This window comes from Notamacropus eugenii, chromosome 7 (assembly GCF_028372415.1).
Source record: "Notamacropus eugenii isolate mMacEug1 chromosome 7, mMacEug1.pri_v2, whole genome shotgun sequence".
Classification (NCBI taxonomy): Eukaryota; Metazoa; Chordata; class Mammalia; order Diprotodontia; family Macropodidae; genus Notamacropus; species Notamacropus eugenii.
Window position 1 is genome coordinate 47,705,259 of NC_092878.1, and position 23,987 is coordinate 47,729,245.

Below are 23,987 nucleotides of genomic sequence, written 5' to 3' on the forward strand. Positions count from 1 at the left end.
TTACCCACTTCACAGGTTTACTGTGAAATGTTTAACATGAATTTCAATCAAAATTCTAAAACATTACTGAAAACTATTTTTGAGCATTTAGAAAAGGTACAAGTGATTATTAAACTAAAAGTTAGCCCCAATTCTTTTTGTGATAGTTACTAGAGTAAAAGGAATGCTTCTTTACTAGCAAAGGAATGCAGTAGGCCAAGACTTCTTAACAAAGGTACTCTGGATCCATTCAAAAGCTTAGGAAACCAAAGTTTCTAGATTTCTGGAAACTGAAAACACAGGGCAAAAGACAGCATGATGTCACAGGGCATTAAATTATAACCTTAAGCTAAGACCTAAATGATTGAGAGACTGGGGTGGGGGTGGAGGCAGCGTCTAGATATGGATTTCAAAGGAGTTAGGATAATGGCTCAGAGAAAACTGACCACGGGACATTGCCTAACCAGATGACTTCAACTTTATCTTTATAGCAGTTGGAAGCCTAGAAGGTAAGCTTAACCCTAACCCCCCCCCCCCCCCCCACCAGTATTTCATCCACCACCTTCTTCTTTTCCAATTTCTTTCAAGAGGTTTAAGAGAGTAAGGCCTAAGCAGAGATGGAACAGGTAGGGTAGATCAACACAAACAGGTGCCCTTTAGTGCAAATGGCACTACCTTGGTGCTATAGAGAGATTCATAAGCTACTTCAAGAACGTGCGTGTGTTAGAACAAAGACAATGGCTGATAGTTTCAAGTAAGATTGTGTAAAAAAAGAAACAAAACAGGTACCATCAAATCTTTTCTTATAATCAATGTTGCTACAGATACAATGTCTTGGCTTAAGCAAAGTCTAAAATGTCGTAAGATAGTCTCTCGTGATCTTGTGGATAAGACAAAGAATTTGAATTGTGTTGATAGACAATCAGTTGATAAACACTGAAGTACCTACTATGTGCCAGTCACTAACGGGGATACAAATACAATAGATAAAACAAGTTCAAGGACTTAACATTCTAAATAGGGAGATGAGTATCTTATTGGGCAACTGATGGCACAATGAGTAGAACACCAGGAGTTAAGAAGACTTAAGTTCAAGTCCAGCCTCAGACACTAACTATCTGGGTGACCTTAGTCAAGTCACTTACCCTGTTTTCTTCAGTTTCTTCAACTGTAAAATGGGAATGGTAACAGCAGCTATTTCACAGAGTTGGTATAAGGATCAAATGAGCTAATATTCATAAAGCACTTAACACAGTGCCTAGCAAACAGTAGGCACTATGTAAATGCTTATCCCGTTCCCCTCACCTATACATACACATAGACACATAACTATAGAATAAATATGAAGAAAATACAAATAAAATGCAAATACAAAATAAAACTGGGGAAAAAAATCAGTTGGAGAGATGAAGAGAGGGTTCATGTAGAAGTTGGAGCTTAAACAGTCAATGCAGATGCAAGAGGAGGGTGACAGAAAGTCACATATAAGAAATAAAGAAACCCAATTCATCTGGATTAAAGAGTACAGGAGGTGGGGATAACGTACGATGAAGCTGAAAAGATGGTTGAAGTCAGGCTGTAAAGGGATTTAAACGCTAAAGTGTACATTTGATCATAGAAGCCTGAGAAAGCCACAGCAGTTTACTGAATAGAGGAGTCACATGGTCAGATATTCACTTAAGGAAAATCACTGGCAACTGTGAATATAAACTAAAGTGGGGAAAGACTTGAGTGAGAGAAACCAATTACAAGGCTGCTGCAACAATCTAGGTGAGAGATGATGAAGGTTCAAGGGAGAGAAGGCTCCATGAGTACAGAGTCAGATGCAAGAAATATTGTGGAGGTAGAAATGGCAAGATCTAGTAAACTAACTGGATATTTGGAATACAGGAAAAGAACCAAGGACAAACCTAGTGTTGCCTTCAGCAGCAAATCTAGAAGTTGGGTGAGAATATCAAATTTGAGCTATCTCAGTAATGTCTCATGAATTTTGAAGTGTTCAACAGGAAACTAATGATGCAGGACTGAAGGTCTGGTGACAGAATATGACTGGGATATGTAGATCTGTGAATCATCTGCCCAGAATTGACAATTAAACCCAGGGGAGCTGATAAGGGTCAACAAGAGTGTAGAGAGATGCTGGAGTCATAGGATTCTTGGATAATAACTGGCTAAACAATAGTACCTAAAGAATTTTCACAAATGGACTGATGCTAAAGATCCAGAGGTAGCTTACTAGTGGCAGATCATGAAATTCTGCCAAGTTTGGCATTTTTATGAATCAATTTGGACAAAGACATGGAAGGCATGTTGATAAAACCTATAGGTAAAAACCTATAGATTTCACAAAACTGGGAAAGAGAGTCAACCCACTGGAAGAAAGATTGCATTTTAGATACTATTTTTTTGTTACCCAAACATGCAAACAAGATCTATTTGTTAACTAAAAACTCTTTTAAAAAATCAGGGAAAAGGACACAACTAAGAGTCAGGAGACTTACAATTTGCTAACTAGCTACGTGACCATAAGTAAGTCAAACTCTCTGGCCCTCTGCAAAGTAAGAAAGACTATGCACTAGATTCTGTGGTCTTTTCCTGCAGGAAGACGACAATCTTAGACTGACCAAACACTAACTCCAATATAATTTTCTTTAATCCTACAATATAATCTTTACAAGAATTTCTGGAAACCCCACAATGTTGAGGTCCAACATCATAAAGCCATAAGAGACCTGGAAAGGCCTTGAAAAACTTGTTTCAATGCCCTATCTTCAAAAAAGTAAGGTGACAGCTTCAGCTAAAAAGGTTCTTAAAATTCATCCAATACTCTCAATTTTTAAATGAAGAAACTGAGACCTAGTTAAGGTCCCACAGTTAATACATTGGGGGACAGAGACAAAGAAATTAGAATACTAAAACACAAATCTCTGGCTCCTACTGTAGTATTGGTCTACTCTGACCTCTTCAGTGCCTACTTATGTAAAATTTCTAAAAAGGTAACATAACTAGATCATTTAAATAATGATTCTTCTGAGATCCAATGTGGCAGTCAATCAATATTTACTATGCACCTACTATTAATCAGGCTCTAAGCTAAGGACTAAGAATACAAAGAAAGGCAAAAGTCAGTCCTAGACCTCAAAGATCACAGTCTTACCTAGAAACATGTAAAGAACTATATAAAAACAAGATATATGCAGGAAAAATTGGAGATAAGCAACAGAGGGAATCCACTAAAGAGAATCAATAGAGGCTTCCTACTTAGTAAATAGGATTTTAGCTAGTACTTGAAGGCAGGAGGTAGAATGAAGAGGGGACAGTCATTCCAAGCAAAGAGAGGCTAAGTGACCTACTCATTAGGCTCATAGAGCCAGAAAGTATGTATGTGTGTGTTTGTCTTTCTTTGCCAAAGAAGACCATGCCATGAGAGAAATGATGACATGACTTGCACTTGACTTTGTTTTGAGTGAGGGAGGGCTGTGCAGGTCACCAGCCTCACTTCTCCGCCAGAGCCATCTGAATCCAGTGACCAGATATTCATCAGGATGACTGGAGATGACCCAGGATGAGGCAATTGGGGTTAAGCGACTTGCCCAAGATCGCACAGCTAGTGAGTGTCAGAGGTCTTGAGGTGAGATTTGAACTTAGGTCCTCCTGACTCCTGCACTGCTGCTCTATCCACTGCACCACCGAGCTGCCCCCTGCTTGAAAGTATTATGGCTGAATTCAAACTTGGTTCTTCCTGATTCAGGGCCCAGAATTCTACCCAATGCACCATCTACCACCACAATGAGAACAAAGGAAAAGGTGTGAAGTTGTAAGGCAGAAGGCTAAGTTTGTGATTAGATAAGAAATTTAGGAATTTATGAACATGAAAATGGTACATTCCTGATGGCAAAATCAAGCGTATGTTCACTTCTGAGTGTCTCTCCAAGGAAGAGCGGAATGGAAAAGGAGCAAGTTACGGAACTAGGAGGTTAGGGTGGTTGTGGTGAAACAGTTTGTTTTTTATCCTTGTCCTTGAAGAGGAGCATGACATCAGGGAGGTAATGCCATGACAAGCAAGTGAACTGGATTAAGTAAGGGAGGGCAGTGCAAAGTCACCAGTTTTACCTTCTCCTCGGGAGCCATCTGAGTCCTGTAGCAAGATATAGATCAGGATGACTAAAAATGGCCCTGGATGCTGCAGGAGACCTTGGCCTTTTTAAGTTTTGTTTTTGTCATTGTTATTTGTCTTGTACTGGTGAGAAAAAGAGAAGTCCAGATGAGGAAACTAACTCCAAATGCAGATGGGCACCTGCTCTTCAGTTTATAGCCTTAGTTTCCCTGGAGCAGTGAGAATTAATTGATCAACCCGGAGTCACACAAATTTGTATCAGAGGTCCTACTTGAAGTCTTTCTCTGATGCTAAGCTTGATTTCATGTTAAATCTTTTTCTTTCTTATTCCTTTTATCTACTAATTTTTAGTAGATCTAAACAGATCTCAGTTTGACTAAGTTTGCCCATTCAGTAATAAAAGACTAGTCAAAAAAAAAAAATCTGGGAGAGAAAAGTTGTCGTTGTATTTGTCCTAAGTAGCTGAAGAGGATCACAACCTCAAGATGGGAGAGGAAGACCCTCAGGGTTTCTGACCAAAATAGAAACAATTGCTATTTACATTCACTCTGAGCCAATCAGGGTCCGAAAAACAACCAAGTTAGGGTAGGCCTAAGATCTATAGCTGACTGATCAATGAGAACCAGAGTGATTTGGGTTTTTATGGGTTTATCCCTAGTAGGAAAGTAGGAGTTGAGAGGAGAAAAAGACAATGAGCCAGGGAAACAACTTTTGGTAGAGGGGAAATATCCTAGATGTCAGTAGACAATAGCTACCAGAATTTTGATTGGACAGTAGATATAGATGAGGGGACCTCAAAGAAAGAGAGGATACTAAGTAATGGTAAAAGAGCAACAAGGAGCAAAGAGTACTCCTATCTTCCCATCTGGACCTAAGCTGGGGGGGGAGGGGAGGGGAATAAGTAAAAGTACGTCAAAGGAGGCAGTCATCAGAAAGAAGTCAGGTCTCAGTAAAAATTGGTAGATAAAAGGAATAAGAAAGAAAAAGATTTAACATGAAATCAAACTTGGCAATCAGAGAAAGATTTCAAGTAGGACCTCTGATACAAACTCGTGTGACTCTGGGTTGATCAATTAATTTCTCACTGCTCCAGGGAAACTAAGGTCATAAACTGAAGAGCAGGTGCCTATCTACTTTGGGAGTTAGTTTCCTCATCAGGAGTTCTCTTTTTCTCACAAGTGCAAGACAAATAACAATGACAAAAACAAAAAACAATAATAATAATTCTTTAAAATAACCCCAAATAATAATTCTTCAAAACGATCTAGACTTGCAAGACCCTTCTCAACAATATCATGTCAATCTCTATTCCAGGTATCCACTTTACAATCAGTCACTTTAGGGGTGAAGGGAATAAGCATTTATTTATCCAGCACGTACAGATGTGCCAAGCACTGTGCTAGCACTTAACAAATAGTATCTTATTTGACTGATCAACACAATAACCCTTGCAGGGTATGTGCCACTTACTGTACTCATTTTACAGTTGAGGAAACTGATATGTTATATGACTTGCCCAGGGTCATAAAGTCTGAGGATGCATTTGAACTCAGCGTCTTCCTGACTACAGGTCCCAATGCTCCATCCACTGGGTCACTTAGCTGCCTGTCTCTAATACACTGAATTCTGAATTCCCTTACTGTGACCAACTGTGTGCCCTTCTCTCTCCCCTTCACCAAATTTCTTTTTTTAAAATGTCTTATTTATATATTTTGGAACATTTTTAACTTTGAATTCCATTCTCTCCCTCTCTCCAGTTCCTTGCATTGAGAAGGCAAGCAATTTGATATCAATATGTGAAATCATACAAAACATATTTTCATTAGCCATGTTGTAAACAAAAAAAACACCAAATTTCTTTTAAAAGTATTTACTTCTTGCCTGAAACGTCTGGTCCTTCTATTCCTCAATCTCTTACAATCCAACTGCCATTCCAATCATGACATCTGTTCTCTCAAGTTACTAATAACTGCTAATCACCAAATCCAGTCTTTCTGAGTCCTCAGCTTAAATAATCCCTCCCCAACTATTTGAATCATTTCATCACCTACTCACCCAAACCACCTGAACATTTTAGTCAACACTATATGCAAAATACTATATTTAGGCATTAATGAAGATAAAAATTAATAAGAATAAAGTTCAGCGTTTCTCTATGAATATAGATTCAGCTCACAGGGCTATCTTGAGTACCAGTCCCTTACTTCCAGTTGCTGATTAACCATCATTGGCACCTCAAAATCCACAAACTCCTAACTTCCCTATTTCTATTTATTACTTTCATTCACCTGATGATCAGTCATGTTCAGTATCTTACTATTATCTTACGACTCCTTTTTCCATTCTCCTCATCCCCAATTCTTATCCATTCAATTGCAAAATCCATCTACTCTCCTTTTGAAATGTACTCAGCCCCATTCCCCTTTTCTTTTTGTTACCACTGTTACCATTCCAGGAACTTAGTAGTTTGGGGATCCTTAGAAACACCTACAAAACTAATTTTTGCCTCCAATGTCTTCTTTCCAACCCCAATCCATGCTACGCATAGATGACAAACAACATCTTCTGGAAGAAGTTCTTAACCCTTCTTTCATGTCCCCTTCAGAAGTCTGGCAAAGTCTTCTGTTGCTGCTGTTCAGTCATGTCCTATGGGAGCCCACGGACTTTTGTATAGGATTTTCCTGGCAAAGATACTGGATTGGTTTCACATTTCCTTCTCCAATGTGCCCCCATTTTACAGATGAGGAACTGAAGCAAATAGGGACTGACTTCTCCAGAGTCACACAGCTAGTAAATGTCTGAGGCCAGAATTGAAACTCAGATCTTCCTGAATCCAAGCCCAATGCTCTATTTGTACTGTGCCACCCAGCTGTCCCTAGTAAAGTCTATAGAGTCCTTTTCAGAAGACTTAAAATGCATAAAATAAAATATATAGGATAACAAAGGAAAGTAGTTTTGCTGAAATCCTGTCACCAAATAAAAAAACCAAACCCACAAACCACAGGTTCATAGATCCCAGGTTAAAAAGCTCTTTCCTAGAGCAAGATTCAAATCATGTCACTTTGCTATTCAAAAAACTTAAATGGTTCAATCTTTCTGTGGATAAAACTCAAACTCCTTTGGCCTGATATTCAATTTCCTGCAAAATATAAGCAGAGGTTGTGTTGTGATAGGTGGAACATGACATTCTTAGCTCCCCTATGAATAAAATATGCTCCAGTCAAACACTATTAAGACTTTACACATACTAACTACCTCATTTGATCCTCACAACAACCCTGTAAGGCAGGTGTTATTAACATCATAGGTTTATAAGTTAATAATATTTAATGTTTATAATCTGTTATAGCTCTATGATGTTTAGCATTTTGACAACAGAAACACTATTTTATAAAATATCAATATGCTAATAATTCCCAGATCTGTAGATCCAGCCCTATCCTGAGCTCAGTTCAATAACAGAATCTGCCTTTTGGACACCTCAGATTGAATTCCCATAACTACTGGAAACTCTACATGTTCAAAAACAGAATTCTTTTCCTCCAAAACCCTCACACCTGACCAACTTTCCCATTACTGTTGAAGATTACCATGATCCTCCCAATCACCTAGCCCTGTAACCTTGGTGCCACCCTCAATGACTCACTTATAATTACACTATAAATATCCAATCTAGTATCAAATTTTGTCATTTCTGCCTTCACAACACCCCTATTATGTCTTTCTCTCTACTCATATCTAATGTCACCACCTTACTTTATACCCAAATTATCTATCTACTGGACTACAGCAATAACCTGGTGTTCCAGTTTCAAATCTTTCCCCATTCCAATCCATACTAATCAGTTTTATGACCAATCTGGGTGATCAGAGTCAAGAAAGAGAGTAACAACTTTTTGAGAAACAAGCTGACTTTTAAAATAAGTGGACAGAGTTCAAGGCCTGGAATTAAGAAGACATTTGAGAGCTGGATAATCCTGGGCAAGTCACTTAACCCTGTTTGCCTCAGTCTCTTCATTTATAAAATACACTGGAGAAAGAAATAGCAAACCACTCCAATATATTGGCCAAGAAGACCCCAAATGGGGTCACAAAGAATCTGACATAAATGAAAAATGACTGAACAACAAAAAAGTATTAAAGACTTCATTTCAACACTTCTATCTATAGCACATTTTAAAAATTGTATTCATTTCAAATATATATTTTAACATATAAGATAAACCTCTACTAATACCCAGATGTCTCCCAAGCAAGTGACCCAGAGAGGTTCCTGAAGTCCATAATAGCATAGTGTAATCTCTATTTTCCGACAAAAAGGAAAACTTTTACAGCCACAAATACAAATATTTCTCATCTAAGAATTAGCCTCGAAAAATTTGGAGGAGGTCACCACCAGGACATAAGCTTGTAAAAGAACTAGTTTTTCAGTCACAGCAACTAATGAAACCACATACATGCACCATATATAAAAACTGTAAGGAACACACATGTTCCTTACATGAGAATACAAAATTAGGAAATTACAAGTTAAGGAAAAAAGAAAAAGACAAGGCTCAGCTAAAGAGGCTACTTCAAAATTGATTTAGAGAAGTCCAATATTAACAATCAAATGTAGGTTGTACAATTTAGTTGACTGTAGACTATCTTGGGAGTGAGATCAACTTTGGTAGTTCTGCAATGAAACCCACCATAACCATTATGCAAGCAAGTATTTATTAAGTACCTACAATATGCCAGGCAAAACGCACAGTGGTATAGTAAGCAAAGAACTAAACTCTGAGTGAGAAAACCTAGCTTCAAGTACTGCCTCTAATAGAATAATTGTGCCACAACCTCTCAGTGCCCCAACCACCCCTCTAAAACTATTAAGTTTCAGAACAAAGTTTGACTGCATAGAGGGAGTACCCTACACCTCTGAAATCACTGGGCCAGTTCAAGTAGGGGAAATAAGTGCCAGGCACCAGTAATACCAACGCAAAAGTGGGCAATCTCTTCCCTCAAGGAGCTATCATTCCACAGATAAAACATATCCAGAGGTAAGTAAATACAGTACATATATAAAGTAAACCTAGTGATTCCAAAACAAACTTAGGTCAAATTCCTGTTCAGAGAATAAGTATCTAAGTTTCACAGTATCTTTTTCAAAGCCAGGAGGAAAAAGTTCACATGTTAAAAAGTTACCATATAATTTATCTGAGTTCAGGGCATTTATAATTTTATTAATACTTCCAATAATGGACAATTCAAAGAATCATATTTCTAGAAAAATATATACATACACACACACACATACATAATATACATATATACACATACATACATGCATATATATACTAAGTTTCATACAACAGTGATATAATTTGTATTTTAATTGCTACCAGGTTTGTCTTTAAAATACTATGCACCTAGAGAGAGCACTAATGAACTGAGTACAAATTGAAGTATAATTTTCTTACTTTCTTAATTTTTTCCTTTTTTCTTGAAATTATGTTTTGCATGACTTCACATGCATAACTGATAAATTGCTTGCCTTTTCAGTGGTGGAGAAAGGGGTGGAAGGGAAAGAATTCAGACCTCAAAATTGAAAAAGAAAAGAATATTTAAAATAAGTAATAAATTGGAAAAGATAAATTTACAGATAGAAATGCGCTGACACTTCATTAAAATAATGACACAAATACACACACTCTTACATTCTTATCATATCTATTGATAAATGTCAATAAAAACAAGTAAAAAAAATCTCAATAGGCTAATTGTAAAATTGGGAAAACTGTTAACTAAGTAATCCAACTTTACATTTGAAAGAAATATTACTGACTTTCAAAAATTGTTAAATAAGAATTTTTTATGCCCCAAAAGTAGCACAAAATAATGCCTATGGCTTAGAAACAGAAGCTATGCTGTCTTGAAAAAACTAAGCTGGTAAATGCAAAACCATTCTGCTGAAATTAATTTTTATAAACAAGCAGAATCCTAAGATTACAGAATTTTGAGTAACTAATCTAACCTCCTACTTTTACAGATGAGAAAACTGAGGGTATTACAGGGTAAATGACTTGCCCAATGTCACAGAAGCAGAAAGCAGGAGTCAGGATTCAAGCTAAGTCCTAGGCCCTCAAAGTCAGTTCTATTTCCACTGCACTACAGCCTCCTTGCTAGTTTAAGAATCTCCCTTAGAAATGACATGGACGGTCCATGTCATGGTCCAATCAATACATTTATTTTGGAAATACTGTACAAATGAACAGCAACCTGGTCTCAGAATTGGTCATGTGTAAGACAGGCTGTTTTGTTTTTGGGAAATAATGCATTGCTTTCGGTGATGTTTTTCTTTAATTAAGATGCATCTTTTAAATGAACAACGATGTATTCTCCTAGTAATAGTGTATATCTGGGGAGAGATCATATGTGATCATGGGGCAGCTAGGTGGTGTAGTGGATAGAGCACCAGTGCAGGAGTCAGGAGAACCTGAGTTCAAATCTCACCTCAGACACTGGACACTCACTAGCTGTGTGACCTTGGGCAAGTTACTTAACCCCAACTGCCTCATCCTGGGTCATCTCCAGTCATCCTGATGAATATCTGGTCACTGGATTCAGATGTCTCTGGAGAAGTGAGGCTGGTGATCTGCACAGCACTCCCTCACTCAAAACAAAGTCAAGTGCAAGTCGTGTCATCATTTCTCTAATGGCATGGTCTTCTTCCGCAACAAAAGACAAACACACACATATGTGATCACAGATGAATCACAGATACAGCTGGCAGCAACTTTAAAAGTAATCCAGTTCAAACCCCTTATATTTTTATAGAAGTGGAAAGAAACTAAGTCTCAGAGAGGTTCTGTGACTTGGGTGGGTTCACATTAACTGTGAACTAGAATTCGAACTCAGCTTGTCTGACTACAAATCCTCTGCTCTTTGCATTGTACTAGGATTTCTGAAGTGTTAGAGGCAAATAGAGGCACACAGTGGGTGTGAGCTACACAAGAGAAACAGTTTATCAGACTTTAGAGAAAAAAAAAAAGGATTGTCACTAGCAAGAGTATGGATAACTAATAATGAGCACCCAGGATCCCAGTGACTTAGTAATGTGAAGAATTCTAGAGGATCGTCCCCAAGATAAATAGATTAGAACCATCTTTTGTGGAAGATTTTCAAGAGAACATGGACAAGACTTTCCCAGAACAGGCAAGCATAGATAGGTTGCTGCAGGGGAAAAGGAGTTTCAGAAGGAGAAAGGATAGAAAAGGCAAGGTCAAAATAGATATCATAGGATTAACATCACTAACAACTCCACTAGTAAACCAGTAACATCTCTTTTGCTTGTGTTACACTACAGTTTAAGAGTGACTGATGAAATTCTTATTTAGAAAAGTCCTAAAATACAAATCCCAGGCTTGATTCCATATAAAATACACCAGTCATCAACATTTAGACTGCATTACTGCATTTCAAAACCACCAACAAAAAAATAGGACAAATGATCATACCTAATAATTCTTCCTAATGCCGTTTCAAACCGATCAACCACACTGCACAAATTTTTATTACGTACTTATGGACAACATTATTATGGACAACACTCGTATAATGAAATAAATTCAATTTCCAACACAGATGCTTTTTAAAAACCCTTTTCTAAATGATTAGTCCACTTACATGGGTAACTGTGTAGTAGACAGTATATAACACTATCTGCAGGCCACTACAAACTTTCAGCAAGTCATTTAAAATGCACAATATACCATGTATCATTATACCCCAAAGTATAAAAGGCAGAAAGCACTGTTTACATAAAAACACTTTTTAAAAATTTCATGTTTTTAAAGTCCAATACTATAAAATAAGAGATAAAATCCACAAATGTTTAAAAAAAAAAAAGCTGACAGGAATCGAATTAATCTCATAATCTTATTTTCTAAGGCTTGATAAAGACAATTTCCAAAGCAAAATTATAATTTTCACTTTAAAAAAAAATCATTAACCTCATTTTGTGACTTCACTATTTATAAGACCAAAGGAAAAAAAAACCCTATTGACTCCAAAACGTTACTGGCCTGATTAAGACATGTGAGATGAAATCTTTTTAAATAGGTAGTTTCCCCTCCATATTATCTTTCCGTAACTACTTAGCGTGCACACGTACACCGAACTACAATATTGCACGCAACATTGTATCAAAAAAACAAAACAGGTGCAATACTTTGTAGCAGAGACGCTGTCCAACCCCACCTCCCAGTCCTAAATTTGCCTTGGAAAGGGATTAAAAATAAACACGTTGGTACTGTCCACTAAAACATTCTTTCCCAACAGATACACCAACAATAGGTTCTTAAATCCAAGCTCCTATTCTGCTGCAAAAGCCTATACACTCGTGTTCTTCCCATTTTTCAGGGTGAGGCATACTTCATTTTCCATTTCCTCCCCCAAAAGGGAGTTTGAAATATGCAAATAACTGTTCTTTATTCCAGCCCGATTTAAGTCCAATCTGCCCTTTCCTCTGTTTCCTAACACCAAGCAGCAGACAGAAGGAAGTGACTGCTTGGGACTCAGGGATAAGTGAAGCAAACTTAAGAATTATTCATCATCCGAGAGTTCAAGAGTTGGCCCGAAGTTGGGGCACGTTAGGGACCCAAAGGGAGAGGGGGGAGGGGACACCACCTAGGTGACCGGGCCCCCCAAGCCAAGTTCGGCCGCGCGCAGAGCAAACTTCAGATCCTTTTCGGAGGGAGCGGGGATGCTCCGGGGAGGGCAGCTGTCAAAGGGCAGGTGGGGGGCGGGGGGAGGACCTGCTGGGAGGAGGAGAAAAGGGGAGGAGGAAGAGTCCGGCACGATCCGGGCCGGGGTGTCTGACCCGAGGGGGGGAAGGGCTGAGGGCAGCCGTCGCGCGCGCGTCCCGCCGCCAGCCTCCCTCCCCCCACCCCCGGGGGTTCGGCGGAGGGATCGTCCCGGGGCCACGGCTCCCCAGGTCGGGCCGGCGCCGCCGCAGCCGCCGGAGAAGCCCCGGCGGACGCCATACTAGAAACCAAAATGGCTGCCCCGAGGAAGCCCGCATCGCGCAGCCAGTGAGGGCCGCCGAGAAGGCTTCCCGCCGCGGGAGGGAGGAGGGGGAGGGGACCCCTGCCGGGACCTGCCGCCGCCGCCGCCGCCGCCGCTCCTCCTCGGCCCGGGCCCCCAAGGTACGTCTCGCCCAGCCGGTGCCCTCGGGCCCGGGATCCCCGCGCGGGCCCCACCCCCTCCACCCTCCCGTCGAGGTCCCGCCGTCCTCCCCACCCCGGGGTCCCGCGACCGGCTACCTGCAGTTCGGCCCGCTCCACTTCCCAGTGCGCCCGCTCCATCTCGAAGCGCGCCCACTCGTGCTGGATGTAGTGCAGGATGCCCGGGATCGTGTACTGCTGCGGCCGGGACAGCTCCGGGCCCGCCGAGGGGCCCGCGCCCTCCGCCGCCGCCGGCTGAGCCGCGCCGCCGCCGACTCCCGGCTGCAGGTTCATGTTGACCCCCGGCCCCTGCTGCTGCTGCCGAGGGGCTGCCATCCCCGGGCCGCCGCCGCCGCCGCCGCCTCCCGGGAGCTCATCCATTGTGTGAGGGGCCCCGGCCGGGGCGCGGGGGGAAACGCGGACGGCCGGGGGCGGGGGGGAAGGAGGAGGAAGGTGGCCCCGCGCGGGCGGCTGGGCGGCGGCCCGCGGGGAGAGGGGCGGGGAGGGGGTCGTTGCTAAGTGTCTGCCGCGGGTCAGAGCAGGGAGCTGCCGGCCGCCGCCATTACAGTCCCTCCTCCATCTGCCCGTCTCACTCACTCACTGGAGGGAGGGGGGGCGGAGGGGAGGGGGAAAGGAGGGTAACGTGGGGGGACGGGGGAGGGAAAGGGGTAGTCGTACAGCCGTCGCCCCCGCGCGGCATGCTGGGTAAGCGACGCTGGTGCCGCTGCCGCAAATCTTATAGCCAAATAGAGTCGGGCTCCACCGTTGCGCAAGCGCACTGAGGAAGGGAGGGGCCAAGACGCGAGGTGGGAGGAGCCGTGGGGGCGTCCCCCTCCCCCGCCCACAGCAGCTCGGCTCCCGGGCTGGGCTGCCCGGGCTGGGCTGGCTGGGCTGCCCGGGCTGGACTCGGTGGCTCCTCTTCTGACTTAATCTGGACCGCAGGACTTTCCTCTTTGCTACCTTCCCGAGTAAGCTCGTCCCGCCCGGCTGTATCCCCGCACCCAGCGCCGCGGGACGAGCGGGGAGGCCGCCGCCAGGGCCGGATTGGAGCCGGTTCTGCTGTTCCGGCGCCGCATTCCTCGCATTTCTTTGGCATTCCTTGCGTGGTTCCCGCCGCCCCTCCGCGTCTGTCTGTCTGTCACTCCCTCTTCCTCGGTTCTTGGCCCGTGCCGGCCTCTTCTCCGTTCTGGTAGTAACTCAGGCTCCGCGGCTGACCCGGAGCCCGCTTTGGTTCTTCCCACGCTGGACTTCGGCCGGACCGCGGCTCCGGCTCTGTGGGGGAGGGCCACACTTTGCTGCGGTCTGGTCTGGAAGAGCGTGCTGAGGGTGACCGGCCCGTGTGCGGCCCGTGGGAGGGGGGAAGTTTCCCTTTCTCCTTCCCTCTTCGCCTGGGGTGCCCAGGACGGCGTCGGACGTGCCCTCAGCGCTGCCCCCTGCCCTCGCTGGCACTGCTTCCCAGACTGGGCTGCGGACGTCGGGGCGGGGAGGGGGCCGCGCTTCTCCCCCGGGCTGCGAAGACCTGTTCCGTTAAATACGGCGGATAAGGTTGTTCCTGGGGTTGTAGCTTCCATGGGAGAGTTCCCTTCCAACCACCTCCCTAGAGTCTCTTTGCCTCTTTTGTATCCCCATCACCTGGCATAAGGTTTATCAGTCCCCATTTTAAAATAGGATTTCAGACTGGAAGAGACCTCAGGTCACGCAGTCCCAAAGCTTCCGTTTTACAGATGTACAAACTGAGGCCCACAAGGCCTGACTTGTCCATAGTTACGCATAGTAAATAGCGAAGGTCCGTTTGGGCTTAATCCCAAGTTGGCTTGCTCTGAATCCAGTGCTTCTTTCCAACTTCCTCAGGCTTCCTGTTCCTCATTTTTGTGTCCCTTCCTTTCTTCTCCAGCCACACCCTAGCCAAAATCTATTTTATGGGTCTCCCCAAGTAACTGGCTTACTATCTCTGATAAATTTATTAAAGTAAATGTTTGATATTGCAATGACTTCTTTACTGTGTTAGCCCCTGAAGGATAATTTGCTTGTGTAAAGAAATCTGTAAATTTTGGGAATGAATTTCTAAAAGTAAGAATTTCAGGTACTTTTCAAGGCTTGTATGATCTCAGATTGTGTAACCTTTTTAAATTTCCCCTCCCAACTGTTCTCTGGGAAATTAAATGTACTTTGCCCCGTATCCTTGAAATTTGCTTATATTTAAGTGCTTTGCCAATTTTCTGCAGCGTGGAGACAAGTAATTTGTTAACGTGAATTTGAAGACTAGAACAGAATCTCTGATATGCTTGTTTTGCTTGGAGTACTGCATTTAGTTTTATGGCTACATCATCAAATGGACCTTGACCACATTTTTTCTTGTTCAAAGGGGGATAAACAAAATGGTACAGGGCAGCACACCATATCAGGTAAAGAAAAAATGATCGAGTGGATAAAGGTCTTAAGAGCAGCTATGTGTCACAGTGAATAGAGCCCAGGGCCTTGGAATAAGGAAGACTCATCTTCCTGAGTTCAGATCTGGGCTCAGACACTTACTAGCTGGGTGTTCCTGAGCAAGTCACTTAACCTTGTTTGCCTCAGTTTATTCATCTATAAAACGAGGTGGAGAAGGAAATGGCAAACCACGCCAGTGCCTTTGCCAGGAAAACATCAAATGGGATCACAGAGAGTCCAACCTCAATGAAAAACAAGTCATCAACGAAAGTCTTCCCTTCTCCAGAATGTTCTCTGACCCTGCTTTCCCTTTGCTGCTTTCAATCTGTTACGGGCTGGGAAACCAGATAACCATTATTTTTAGAAGTGTCCACAAATCTAGAGTAAATAATCTTTTTGTGAGAATTAGAGTACTTCTCCTTTGAGTTTAAGTGCCTTCCAAAAAAGAATGGATTAAAGAATGAAGGGTGTTTAGTCTGGAAGATGAAAAGAAACATGAGAGAGAGGAAGAGGCATAAAACACAGTGTTAGGTGCATATCTAAGGATACAAAGACAGAAACAAAATTCTCCTTTCCTGGGGTGGGTGGAATAAGTCATATACATCTATAAATACAACATTAGTTTTGGGGGTAAAGGAGAGATCTCAAAAAAAGTGCTCTAGGAATAACTGAGAAGAGATGGAGCATTTTTAGCTTGAGGTTGTTGGGAGTGTAATTCATGGAAGGAGAGGGTGACACCTAAAATGAGTCTTGAACCAAGACTGGGATCTTGAGAGGGACAGCTGAAGGGGGAATGCCTTCCCAGGAGGATAATTTATGCAAAATCATAAAGGCCGAAGATGGCATATCATCTGGGGAATAGTTAGGAGCCCAGTTTGATTGGTGCATAGAATACAGTCAGTGAGTAAACACTGGGAATAGAAAGACAGGTAAAAGACATTCTCTGCTCTTGAGGAGCTCGCAATCCAGTGAGGGAGGTTGTTGTGTTTGTCCTTCGTTCTCAAAGAGGACCATGACATCAAGATGATGACATGACTTGCAGCTGACTTTGATTTGAGTGAGGAAGGGTTACACAAGGTCACCAAACTCACTTTCTTCTGAGCCAACTGGAGATGACCCAGGATGCAATGTGAGACCCTGGCCCTTTCAGGCTTAGGTCTTATCACATTCTCACTTTGAGTGAGATTCACCTGTTCAATGAATAGGCTTCTTTATGTTACTCAAGGGATGACTGATTTAATTTTTAAAAAAAAAATCAAGCTGGGAGGGGAAGACCCTCCGGGTTCCTAGGTAAAAGAGAAACAATTACTATTTAGTTATTACATTCGCTTTATACTAGGTGGGTAGAGACTTGTCTAGTCTACGAGCTCCAGAGTGAATTGAATTTAAGGCTTGATCTTTAAGCAAGAAATGTAGCCATAAACCAAAAGAAAAAAAAGCAACTTTTGGCCATGGAGTGTACCTTCCCCTAGGTAGAACACCAGAGGAGAGGAAAGGAGAGGAGCTGTTATTCACAGGTTGTGTTTGTCTTCCTTCTCGAAGAGGACCATGATATTAAGATGATGACATGACTTGCAGTTGACTTTGATTTGAATGAGGGAGGGCTGTGCAAAATCAACAACCTCTCTTTCTTCTCCTGAGCCATCTGGTTACAGTGGCCTGATATTTATCAGGACAACTGGAGATGGCCCAGGATGCAAACAGACAAGCTACATGCGGGATAAATTGGAAATAATCAATAGAAAACACTTATCTTAAGAGAGATTAGGAAAGGCTTCCTGTAGAAAGTAAGATTGTAGCTGTGACTTACTAGGTTATTAAATGCCAACCTAAGGAGTTTGTATTTTATTCTAGAGGAAACAAGGAACCAATAAATCATTAAACATATTTTAAGCACCTATTATATGCCAGGCACTGTGCTAAGAGCTGGAGATAGAAAAAAGGGCAAAAGACAGTCCTTATCCATAAAGGGCTTGCAATTTAATGGGGGAGACAACAAGCAAACAAATATATGCAAAGCGATTTGTGTATAGAATAAACAGGAAATAATAAAGAGAGGGAAGACACGGGAATTAAGAGAGAGTAGGGAAGGGTTCCTATAAAAGGTAGGATTTTAGTTAGGACTTAAAGAAGGCAAGGGAGGTGAGCAGAGCAGAGGAGGGAGAACATTTAAAGCATGGGGGGACAGTCAGAGATAATACCCAGGACTGAGAGATGCAGTGTCTTGTTCACCAGGGGAGTTGCTTGTTCAGATTTATGCATAAGAAAGTGGAGATGTAGACCTGGAGTTCTGTAGAGAAAACAGGTCTGGATATAGAGATGTCAGAGTCATCAGTGTAGAGTAATAATTAAACTTATGGGAGCCAGTGAGATCACAAAGGGGAAAAGTTTAAAGATAAAATAAAGAGGGCCTAGGACAAAGCATTGGAGGAGATGCTTAGGGCATAGAAGAAGTTTAACTAGCAAAGGTCAGATTAGTAGAAAAAGAACCAGAAAAGAGCAGTGTTTCAGAAGCCAAGAGAAAAGACACTTTCCTGAAGGGAATGGTCAACATTGTTAGAAACTGCAAAAAGATCAAGGAGGGAGTTAATTTAGAAATGACCCATCAAGTCTAGCCACCAGATCATTGGCTACTTTGGAGAACAAGTAGTAAGAGGAGGCAGCCAGCGTTCATTACGTTTACTAGTTGTTTAGCAGTAAAAGGAAGGAGAGAAAGACAGAATAATTTGAGGGAGTAGCAGGTTTAAAGAAAGGTGTTTGCTTTTTTTAAGTGAGGAGACTAGAGCTTGTTTATGTGGCATCATTGAAGAAGACAGTAGATAGGAAGACATTGAAGATGAGAGTGATGAGCAAGCTTCTAAAGAAGACAGGAGCAAACTAAATCAAAAGCACAAATAGATACACAGAAACAAATGAGCACAGTCACTTAGTAGTGTTGGATAAACCCAAAGATACCAGCTATTTGGGAAGGAACTTGCTATTTGAGAAAACTTGAGAAAATTGGAAAGCAGTCTGGCAGAAACTAGGACCAACAACTAGACCAGCAACTCACACCACATAACAAGATAATTTCCAAATGGGTACATGGCTTAGACATTTTGGGCAACATAAATTAGAGGAGCAAAGAAGAAATTATTTGTGGTATCTTTGGATAAGGGAAGATTTCGTGACCAAACAAAAAATACAGTTACAGAAGGTAAATTACCTTATAAAAAATTTTAAATTTTTTGCCAGACAGTTAAATGTAGTTAAAATTAGAAAAGAAGCAGCTACATGGGGGAAAAAAACTTTGCATTAATCTTCTCTGATAAAAGTTTATTTCTAAGATCATATAGGCTACTGATTCAAATGCATAAGAATATGAGCTAATCTCCCGTTGATAGAAGGCCAAAGGATGTACACATGCACTTTTCAGAGGAAGAAATCCAGGCTATGTATAGCCATATGAAAAAGAGTCCAAAACACTTACAATTAGATAAATGCAAATGAAAACAACTCTGGGGTTCCACATCACACCTAACAGAATGGCCAAGTTGACCAAAAAACAAAAGAAGAAAATGACAAATGCTGGAAAGGCTGTGGAAAAACACTTTCTTTGTATTACTGTGAACTGGCCCAGCCATTCTGGAAAACAGTTTGGAACTGTGCCCCAAGAGGTGTTACACTATGCATAAATCTTTGATCTAGTGATACCACTACTAGGTCTGTAACCTAAAGAGATTAAAGAAATAGGAGAAGGGCCCATATCAACAAAAATATTTATAACCTCTCTGTTTTGTAATGCCTAAGAATTAGAAACTAAGAGGGTGCCCATCAATTGTGCAATTGCTGAACAAGTCACAAGAATGTGATGGAATACTGCTGTGCAGTAAGAAATGATGAAGAGGATAGTTCCAAACAATCACCTTTGAAAGTCTTAGGAACTCTGATCCACACAACGATTAACCACAATTCCAGAAGACTCATGGTGAAATAAGCTATCCACTTCCAATTAAAGAGTTGATGGACTCAATGCAGGTTGACTTTTTTTTTTTTTTGACTTGGCCAACCTGTGAATTTGTTTTGTTTGACTATACATGTTTGTAATAGAGGTTTTAGAGGGAGAGAAGGTAGGTCTTTTTTTTTTTTTAAATAATTAAAAACAAAAAAGCCCAGGTAGAAGAGTTAACTTTGACAAGGAAAAAGGCTACTTCATCCCCAGAATTAGAGCAAAGAAAAAAAAGAGTGAAGAATATGGAGATGCTTTGAAGTGTGGAGTAGGAGAACTCTTATATTGCCCACGTCTTGTCTTCTGTAGGCTGAATCACAAATACGATTCTTTGCAGACCCATTGCCATTCTAGTTGTCCTCATCAGGACATTCTCCAGCTGGTTAAACTTTATGACACTGATCAACTGTATCTTTTAATTCTAAATGAACTAGCCACCTTAAATAAATAATCAGTTCACAGTAACATAGTCCTTTCCTCCAGTTCCCACTGCTGGTGCCTTCCCTCTTAGATTACTTTCCATTTACATGTATATATCTTGTATGCACATAGATCTTTACCTGTTGTCTTCCCTTTAAATTATAAACTCCTGCAGGGTCAAGACCACATGTTTGCCTTCCTTTGTATCCCAAGAACTTACTAGCACAATGTCTCAATAAATGCTTATTGACTGACTGACTAGAATGCAGAACTGAAAAGCAGAAAAACTTGATGAATGCTTTAATCGTGTATCTGACCATGGAACCTGCTACAAGAGGAGCCAAGTAGCTCAGTGTTGGACTTGGAGTCAAGAAGGCCTGTGTTCAAAATCCTGCCCTGAACGTTCACTAGCTGTGTGACCCTGAGCAAATTAACCTCTCTCAGTCTCAATTTCCTTGTCTATAAAATGGAAGTAATAATAGCACCTTTCCCACTGGGTTGTTGTACAGATAAAATAATGTAACTGATAGAGCTTTACAAACCGTAATGAGCTATGTAAACAGCTATTATGATTATTACAAATGGATTTGGTTCCAAACCTTTTTTTCCTCTTCAAGTCTCCCAGCTGTAAACACGGTCACTTTGATATCATCAGATGACCATATCTTCTATTTTCTAAGAAGATTGAGGCTCCCTCCATTCCCCTTTTCACATAGAAAATTTTTGATGTCTTTACTCACCTTCTGCATCATCTTTCCTTTCAAGGAGGAAGAAATGTCCTTCCTTTTCAAAACAAACTCCTGAACTCTTGATCCCATCCCACCTTCATAGCTCTTACAATATTTATTCCCATTTTCTTTTATAACCTTTACTTCCTCTCTCACTGTTGGTATATTTTCCTCAGCCTGTAAGTGTAACAAGGTTTTTTTTTTCATTCTCCTCCCAAGCCCCCCCAAAAAACCCTTTCCCTCAACCCTCCTATGCCTTTGAGCTGAGATTCCTTCTCTCCTTGTTCCTTTCATAACCAAATTCCTTTAAAAGAGTTTATTCACTTTCCCTATTTTCTCAAAACCCACTTATTCTTTAATTCTATATGATCTCTCTTCTATCCTAACCGTTCTACTGCTTTTTAGAATAACACCTTTGGAATAACTGCCTGATTAACAAATCCAATACAGACAATGTGATACATGAGAATAAATATGAATACTGAGACAGAAGGTGTGAGACACTTACCACCTGTCTGATCTTGAGAAAAATCACTTCTATGTGGGCTTCAGTTTCCTCATATGTGAAATGACAGGATGGAACTAGATAACCTGTGAGGTCCCTTCCAGCTGTAAATTCTGTGATTCATCCTAAACCCATTTGACCACTCAGTCACATTTAAGCAAGAGGTGGGCATTTGCTAGATAAGGCCTAAGGAAGCTTGTAAAATAAATCAGCACCAAGATTCTAATTAGAACTCTGTTGTGAAGTTGCCTAGCATAGCATCTTCAGGTGTGTCCCATTTAACTGACCCATAAGGGGGAACAGAGGATGAATAAGTTATTTTCAAGTATTTGAAGAACTGTCATATGAAAGAGAGATCATGCGCTTCATCTTCTACATAGCCTGTCCTTGTCATGGTGCCAGGTGAACCTCTCCCTAATTTGGGGAACAGGGGTATCAGTGCTGGAAAAGGTCAGACTCAAAATGTGACAAAGCCCAGAATAAGGACCAGGAAGAAAATTCACTGGGTTGAGAGAGCCGGAAGCAGAAAGGGAGCTGTCTGAAGCAAAAATAGAATTAAAGCCAGGAATCAAAAGAGAGTTTGAGAGGAATAGCAAAAGATGAATTCCAGAATTTAGGCTTTCATGATTTAGTCCTGGGAAATTAACAGGTTATCAGACTAAGAAGGACCTCAGTTTTGCGCATTCGGTTGGCACACTAAGCCGCCAGCTGCTTCAGCCTTAGTGTCTCCTGTAGCCCCGTCAGCACTGTTGTCTTCATGGAAGTGCCCGAGTTCAGTAGGAGTGCTCTACAGGACAAAAAGTTACAAATGAGAAGTTACAAAAAAGTACATTTCAGTTTTATATAAGAAAAACTTTCCTAACTGATAGAAGCTGGCCATAAAGAAATGGGTTACCCTGGGAAGTACTAAGACCCATCACTAAAGGTATTTCAGCAGAAGCCAGATGACTACTTGTCTAAGAAGTTGGGAAAAGATTTGTGACTTGGGTGGAGTGACCCCTTTTGCAACTTGAGCATACAACCCCTCTTTCTTCTTCATGCAACTAAAATGATGTCCTGGTTTTTTTCTCCTATCTTTAAACTGGCAACCATCTTATTTCTAGTTCACCCTCCAAAAGCCAGTTATTCTCTGAAGCTTTGTGCCCACTTAATAGCTAATGAAAATTTAGCACCTGTGGAAACTATGAAATCTAAAAAGACATTCATTTCCCCTCCTTCATTGCATGACCCACAGAAGGAGGTCCCTGATTCCAGCAAAGACTTTCTCCTCCCCCTGACTCTTGATGTGAAAGTTTAGTTCTTTGGCGTTATCAGTGAGGTTGTTTGTTGTTGTTCAGTTGTTTCAGTCCAGTTGGACTCTTCCTGACCCATTTGGGTTCAGTTGTTTGGGGTTTTTTTTGGTAAAGATACTAGAGTGATTTACCATTTCCTTCTCCAGCTCATTTTACAGATGAGGAAATTGAGGCCACCAGAGTTAAATGACTTGCCCAAGATCCTATAGCTGGTAAGTATCTGAGGCCAGATTTAAACTAAAGATGAGTCTTCTGACTCCAGGACCAGCATTTTATCCACTGTGTCACCTGGCTATCCCCAGTGGGGAGGGGGTAGCTAATTCAGGGGTTTTGGAAAGCTTATTGTAAATCAATTTTGATAATGACTTAACGTGTTTCATAAAGGTAATTTATGTTTGTGGCAGAATCTAAGTGTGTAAACTTTGCATATTTTGTACTTTAACTGGCTTTTGTTTTAAATAGCATCTCAGAAGTCCTGAAATTTTTTTTCTCCTCCAGTTTTTTCCCCAGTTACCAGGACAAGTCTGAAAGAGTGATAGATAGATAGGTAGATGGATAGATAGATAGATAGAATGAATAAATAAATGTGTATGTATATGTTATGGACCCATTTACCTTAAAGCCATATTTTCTAAACCAAAAATCAGGACACATAGTCTGATTAAGGATATATATTTTTAGAAAACCTTATTGAAAGTAGAATTTCCTTTCTTAATATCAGCAAATGGTTGCTCTCATTACAGGTCATCTAGATTAACTCTCTTATTTTACACATGAAGAAACTAAGGTTCAGAGCTACTAATGACCTGCAGAAAAAAGTCAAACAGCTAGTCAGTGACTGAACTTGGACTAAATCTAGGTCTCCCAATCTAGTTGGGGGTTTTTCTTCCATATATGAAGCTAAAACAAGGCATATTTTGCAAACTCTTTTTCTTCAGTAAATTCTACTATTTTCTTAGTCTAAAAGTGCAGATTTAAAAAACATTGTCCATATAACAGCTTACAAAAAACAATTTCTACACCATTACCAATAAAATGGCCAAACTTACTGCCTAGCAAGAAGATAGTGATATCTGGAATTAGATCTCTCTATTCCCATTTATTTCTTCCATTCAGAGATTCGAACAGATGAGAGCCTCAGCATCTCGGCAGCATTAGATTCCATGACCTCACTCATCCCCAGACATGGCTTCCAAATCAGTGCTGTCTCAGGCTGATAGAACAGCCAAGTTCAGCAGGGCTGGGGCTGCCACTGTAGGGGTGCTGGCTCTTGCGGTAGGAACAGGACTGTCTTTGGAAGCCTCATCATTGGTTATGCTAAGCAT

General features: G+C 41.3%; 2 protein-coding genes across 7 annotated transcripts in view; one reads left to right on the forward strand and one right to left on the reverse strand.

Annotated features, from left to right (window-relative positions):
• STRN3 (striatin 3) overlaps positions 1–13,889 on the reverse strand; it is a 96,502-nt gene extending 82,613 nt beyond the window's left edge. For 2 of the 5 annotated variants that reach the window (XM_072622509.1, XM_072622512.1), the window contains exon 1: positions 13,399–13,797. In XM_072622509.1, the coding sequence (XP_072478610.1) occupies positions 13,399–13,680 (282 nt within the window). In that variant the 5' untranslated portion in view covers positions 13,681–13,797. Of the gene's footprint in view, positions 1–13,398 lie in introns of all 5 variants that reach the window. The other 3 variants (XM_072622514.1, XM_072622510.1, XM_072622515.1) reach the window with 2 other exon arrangements.
• The window catches only part of AP4S1 (adaptor related protein complex 4 subunit sigma 1), a 53,712-nt gene continuing 42,882 nt past the window's right edge, over positions 13,158–23,987 (forward strand). The window contains exons 1-2 of one of the 2 annotated variants that reach the window (XM_072622518.1): positions 13,158–13,281; positions 22,809–22,874. The gene's annotated coding sequence lies outside the window, so the exon portion shown is untranslated. The remainder of the gene's footprint in view (positions 13,282–22,808; positions 22,875–23,987) is intronic. The other variant, XM_072622517.1, reaches the window with a different exon arrangement.